At 52.2% G+C, this 6,188-nt stretch overlaps 1 protein-coding gene across 1 annotated transcript; it reads right to left on the bottom strand.

Annotated features, from left to right (window-relative positions):
* Positions 1-2,318: 2,318 nt before the first annotated feature.
* ERCC6L (ERCC excision repair 6 like, spindle assembly checkpoint helicase) lies at positions 2,319-6,182 on the bottom strand. The gene has a single exon (XM_008920814.4). The coding sequence runs from the start codon at positions 6,149-6,151 to the stop codon at positions 2,564-2,566; it is 3,588 nt and encodes a 1,195-aa protein (XP_008919062.3). The 5' UTR covers positions 6,152-6,182; the 3' UTR covers positions 2,319-2,563.
* Between the last annotated feature and the right edge of the window lie 6 nt (positions 6,183-6,188).

The following is a 6,188-nucleotide window of genomic DNA, read 5'->3' on the forward strand; positions in this document are numbered from 1 at the left end:
CGCTTCCTGCGCCCCCCTACACTGGGCATGGGGTGCAGGTGGGGCAGCCCAGCAGGTTCCTGCCATGTCAGGGATATATCCCAGTGCCATGATCCCCTTCCTGCCCACAGAGCCCCCAAAGCAGCCACAGCTCCAGCAATAGGCACTGGCTTTGTTCACAGGTGAGCACTGCACAGAGCTCGGAGATGAGGAGGAATCATCAGAGAGAACAAAAGGCCCTTCCCAAGATCCCACAGAAGGAAGAGGTGAGGTGAAACCGAGGGAAGTCCTTCTCCCCTTTTAGGGTGCTGGTTTTGCTCAGAGCATGGAAAGCTCAGAGGCCAACGAATGACTGCAAAGCTGCACTTCATTACTATTTTGGTATGAATGCTGCCCAGAGCAGAAATGGCCCTATTGAATGGTGCTCCATTAATAAACCACTTATAAACCACTTGTTTCCAGGTTGCTAGAGCTTTGTTCTCTCTATTAGCAAAAGCACATTGGCACAGCTTCTGCACCAGCAGGATTAGTTTTGTGTTTGTTGTGGCTCCTGATACAAAGGATTCCTCTCCCAAAACTGCACAGCTCAGCCAGGTGTGAAGTGTCCTGTGCTATCACACGGTGTCACAGCAGGCAGCTGTGCCAGCCACTAAACATGCATGTGGCACAAGGAAACATCCAAATCCACTGCTGTGTTGTCACCAGGTGAGACTGGCAGGAGTCAGTCCCTGTGATGTGCACACCAGGCCCAGGTTCTGTCAGTGAGGGGCAGGGGGGCAGAGCGTCACTGAAAGCCAGAACCGGGGGGTTCTGAGCTGCTGGTTCATGGGATCAAGGTGCCCTCAGCCAGTTCACTGACAACACCGAGCTGTGTGGTGCAGTCACGTGCTGAAGGGGAGGGATGGATCCAGAGGGACCTGGACAGGCTGGAGAAGTGGGACTGTGCAAACCTCATGAGGTTCAAACAAAGCGAAGTACAGTGCAGTCCCAGGCACACCTGCAGGTTGGGCAGAGAAGGGGTTGAGAGCAGCCCTGGGAGGAGGGCTTGGGGGTGATGTTTGATGAAAAACTCACCCTGAGCCAGCAGTGAGTGCTCACAGCCCAGAAACCCCCCATGTCCTGGGAACACATCCAAAGGAGAATAGGCAGCAGGTGAAGCAGAGGATTCTCCCTCTCTGCTCTACTCTCCTGAGACCCCACCTGGAATACTGTGTCCAGTTCTGGTGCCCCCAACATAAGAAGGATGTGGAACTGTTGGAACAAGTGCAGAGGAGGCCACAAAGCTGGTAAGAGTGGACCACCTGCCCTATGGAGACAGGCTGAGAGAGTTGGGACTGTTCAGCCTGGAGAAGAGACGGTTGTGTGGAGACCTCACAGCACCTTCCAGTCTGTGAAGGGGCCTACAGAGAAGCTGGAGAGGGACTCTTCCTCAGGAACTGGAGCGACAGGACAAGCAGAAATGTGTTCAGACTGACAGACAGCAGGGTTAGATGGGATATTAGGGATAAATTCTTCCCTGTTAGGGTGGGGAGGCCCTGGCACAGGTTGCCCAGAGAAGCTGTGGCTGCCCCATCCCTGGAAGTGTTCAAGGCCAGGTTGGATGGGGCTTGGAGCAACCTGGGATAGTGGGAGGTGTCCCTGCCCATGGCAGGGCACTGGAAGGTCTTAGAGGTCCCTCTCAACCCAAACCATTCCATGACCCTGTGATTCTGTGAACTACAAACCCTCTTCATAGCTTCATCGTGCCTACAGGACCTGAGAGATACTTTACCTAACAGAGTTCAGCTGTGTGTGAGGAGAGGGTTAGAGGATTTCCTTACCAAAAAAAGCAGTTAAATCCAGTATCCCCTCCTGTTGTCTTTGGAGTTCTAGCCCCACAGCCCCCCACCCACACACACACCTGTCAGGGGGTTCAGAAGGGCTCCTGCACTACCACACTGGGTGTTACACCTGGTGCCAAGCAGATGCTGTGCTGGCCTCCTCTGCTCCACTTCCTCCACTGTTTGGAGAAATTAGACCAGCAAACAGCTTTTAAATCTTTTTAACTCCTCCACAGCCAATCCATTCTCAGACCACCTTACAACCAGGCTGCAAGAGCTGTTCTCTCCTTTGCACCAGCATCCAGCTCACACAAATGGTGGGTGACATTTAGGCACCCAAGTTGGCTTATTTCAAGGCAAGAAGGAGGGAGCAATCACATCAGCCCAAGGTTGGGCTGTGCAGTGGCCATGGAACCACACTGTCCCCATCCTCTCAGGGGAGAGGAGTGACAGAACCTGGAGGGGCAAAGGGTGAAGCCAGAGCTGCCAGCTTAGAGAGGGGTTTAGACATCATCAACATCTTTTTATTAAATAACCAGAAAGAAACATGAGCTATTTTCACCTTTGTGAGCTGACTCCACAGTGAAGTTCCCTCCCCAGCATCCAACACCTGGATTCTTGGACTGTTTCCTCACAGAGGAGATGCTGAGTTTGCTCAGTCACATGAGTGAATGGGAGGCACCAGCCTGGAGCTGGCTCAGGGATCCTGGTGCCATGGTGCAGACATGTGTTAACGAGGAACAACCAGACTGTGCTCACACCCTTCACTTCTGTGACAGCTGTCTGTACAAGTTTAGAGTCAGAAGCATAACTTCAGGATCTCCACTCTTTATGTCAAGAGCTTGCAGGAAGCAGTCCAATGCCTCCTGGAGTTTCCCATCATTCTGAAATTTCTTCCCACTGTACACCAAGGTGTCGTAATCTCCCACAGCAGGAGAGGAATTCTGACCAACCTCCTTTTCAGAGCCACTTTCCTGGGTGAAGTAGTCAATCTGCTCACCCGACTGGAGCTCAGGGTCACCAGTGGATTCCTCCTGAGATGACTCCGTCTCCTCCGCCTCGGACTGCTCAGATTCCTCACTATCTACATGGGAGGACTCTTCACCTGTATCAAGTGTTTCTCCAGTAGGTTCTTCTTCAGTCTCAGCAGATTCCCCAGTACATTCCTCAGCTTCTTCTTCCACAAGCTTGTCTTGCTCCTCATCAGTGTCATCATCACCTTCTTCACCAGTGGTTTCCATGATTTCCCCAATATCCTCCACCTCATCTACTACTTGCTTGATGAGTGAGCGCCTGGAAGCATTAGACTTCCTACCACTGTTACTTAGTCGAGGAGAAAAGATGGCTCTAGCCCTACTTCTGTCACATTTAGGGGTGGACACGCTAATTCCTTCCAGAATTTGGTGCCCAAGGCTGTCCAGGGGAGAGGAGGGAATTTGTTCAGGCTGCTCTTCACTCTCGCTGTCTGAAGCAATTCTGTTTAAGCGTTTCCTCCTATTAAAAGTAAAGAGACCACTGCTTTCCTCCAATGCTTCACTCCCTTGCAGGGAGGCATTTGGCTCTTCCTCATCTGCGGGACAGGGTTTGCCACAGTTACTGTTCTCACTCAGCTGACTTTTGTTTGGAGATTCTTTGGTTGGAGATTGACACAGACTTTCTGCCTGGAGTTGGAAGCTCTCGTTGGGGTGTTCCACTGACCCTTCCCTATTTGAGGCATCCTTCCATCCCTCTTCAGACTCTTCCAAGACCAGATTGAAGTCAACTTGATCCTGGAGAGAAAGCACAGATGTGTCCTCCAAGTTGTCTTCCAGCACACGAGACTTGCAGAGCCCACCATGGGTTTCCGGTGTGACATTTGATAAGCTCAGCACTGCAGAAGTGGAAGCTGCCTCAGGAACATCCTTCTGCTCTGTCCCCAGGGCAATGTGCAGGTCAAGTACCTGAACTGACACTTCTGCATCCCTTTCAGGATTGTCAGCTATGCCAGACTCGTTGGAGGAATGCTGATGATGCCCAGACAGGTCATTCCCTGCCTTAGCCAAGCTGTCTGAATGTACATGGGAATGCTGTTTCTTCTCTTGGAGGCTCCGACTCTCTTTCTCAAGTGCAGGGGATAATAGTATAATGCTGGATTCGAGATTTTGCTCAGATTCTTGTATATCACCTTGTTCTGCTGCCTTGCTGGTATTAAGCAGCTCTGTCTCTATAGTTGACACATCTTGTGGCAGTTTCTGCTCACTCGAGTCATCAATAGTTAGAGTTGTCATTTTGGAGCTGACATCAAGTACCTGGACCTCCTCATCCTCTGTAAAGTCAATAAATTTGTCTTTTTCATGTGCATCAGCTGCTGGTGGTGAAATAAAGTGATTTTTGTCATTCACCCCCGGAGACAACTTCTTGGGTCCAGAAACCAATCCTGGTGGTCTTTGCCACTCCTCTTCACAGGCACTTCTGATCCCCTCCATCCTCTGGTCTCTGAGCTGGGACTCCAGCTGGACCAGCTCATGGGCTTTCTGTACCCTCCGCTGGATGTACTCATGGGCTTCTTCGCTCTCCACTTGCTCCTCGTGAGCGGTGTCCTTCGTGTAGATCAAGTCGTGGTCAGAAATGCCAAACATCGCCAGCGAGTGCAGGTAAGCAATGTGCTCGTCCAGCTGCGTGTCGGACTTCCTCTGCATGGCATGCAGGGACTGCAGCTGGATCTGAGTCACAGACGTCCGAGTATCTTCCAGCGTGAAGAGCTCCCTTAGTTCCTGTTTGGAGAAATAGCGGAACGGGTTCTTTTTGTCACCAGTGGTCTGTCTGATTAACGAATCCTTAAACACCTGCCGCCTGTATATCTTCTCTTCCACGGTGCCGCAGGTGATCAGCCTGTAAATCACTACGTTCTCTTTTTGCCCGATCCTGTAAGCTCTGTCCACAGCCTGAGCGTCGGTCGCTGGGTTCCAGCTGGGATCAAAGATCACCACTCGGCTGGCTGCTGTCAAGGTTATGCCGACGCCCCCGACCTGCGTGGTGAGCAGGAAGACAGAGTAGTCCGTGTTGCTCTGGAAGGCATTGATGCGCTTCTCCCGCTCCGTCAGGTGGGTCACCGTGCCATCAATGCGCAGGATCCGGAATTGTCGGCGAGACAGGACGAGCTCTATGATATCCAGCATCTTCCTCGACTGTGAGAACACCAGGGTTCGGTGTCCCTCTTCTCGCAGTCGTTCGAGCAGTCCCACGAGGAACTGCATCTTCCCAGACTCCTGGATCATGGTCTCATCAGAGAGATGATCTATTTTATTCGCACCTGAAAGCATATCTGCTTCGCTCCTATGATCCTGCTCAAAGTACTCCTGCTCTTCCAAGCCCAGCTGGATACAGGCTCTTGCAGACAGAAGCCTGGGGTGGTCACAGAGCTTCTTCAGGACTGTCAGCTCAGCCAAAGGTGAGCGGGTTGTCATCAGCACTTCCTTCACGTGATCCAGGCAGAGAAAGTTCCTGTATATTTCTTCCTGTACCGGTGCCAGATACACCCACACAACAAAGTCATTTTTCCTAGTGAGAGATGGCATGACAGGAGCCCTGTTCTCACTTGGATCCTCAGGAAGAGGAGCATCTGCTTTATCAGCAGAATAGCTTTTGATGTCTTCCTTAGTTCTTCTGAGGAAATAGGGCTTTATAATGGCCATGAGATTCTCTGATATCTTTAGCCCCAGCACTTTCTCACCTGGAGTTGCATCCTTCTCCCTCGCCCTGGTAATGGGATTCTCGTATTCCATTTTAAAAGTTTTGGCTGTTCCCAAGAGGGAGCCTTGGCAGGCAAAGTCAAACAAGGACCACATTTCCCGCAGGTTGTTCTGCACAGGGGTGCCCGTGAGCAGGATGCGGTGCCGGGCTGGGATCGCGTACGCACACTTCGTCGTCTTGTTTGATGAGCACTTGATCTTATGTGCTTCGTCAAGAATGACATAGTCCCAGACAAACTCCTCCTCGTGGCGACTGGCCAGCTGCTTCCAGTTGTTAATGAGCATATTGTAGCTCGTAATGATGATGCCATTCTTCCTCTGGACCCTCTCCAGGTTCCTGGTGCGCTCCGCCTTGCTGGTGCCGTGGAACTCCTTGACACGCAAGCCAGGGGTCCAGCGAGCGAACTCAGCCAGCCAGCTGCTGACCAGGGTGGTGGGCATAATGAGCAGGACATGCTGGATGAGCCCGGCGTCAAACATACCCGAGAGGAAGGCGATGACCTGGATGGTCTTGCCCAGGCCCATGTCATCTGCCAGGATGCCACCTGGCCTGCCCTCCCGGTGCAGGCGGTACAGGAATGCAACGCCTTCCCGCTGGTGCTGGAACAGCTTCTCGTGCATCTCCCCGTAGATCAGCAGGCCGCTGCCGCACACATCC

The sequence above is a fragment of the Manacus vitellinus genome, unplaced genomic scaffold (genome assembly GCF_001715985.3).
Source record: "Manacus vitellinus isolate BGI_N305 unplaced genomic scaffold, ASM171598v3 scaffold_62_pilon, whole genome shotgun sequence".
NCBI classification, from domain to species: Eukaryota; Metazoa; Chordata; class Aves; order Passeriformes; family Pipridae; genus Manacus; species Manacus vitellinus.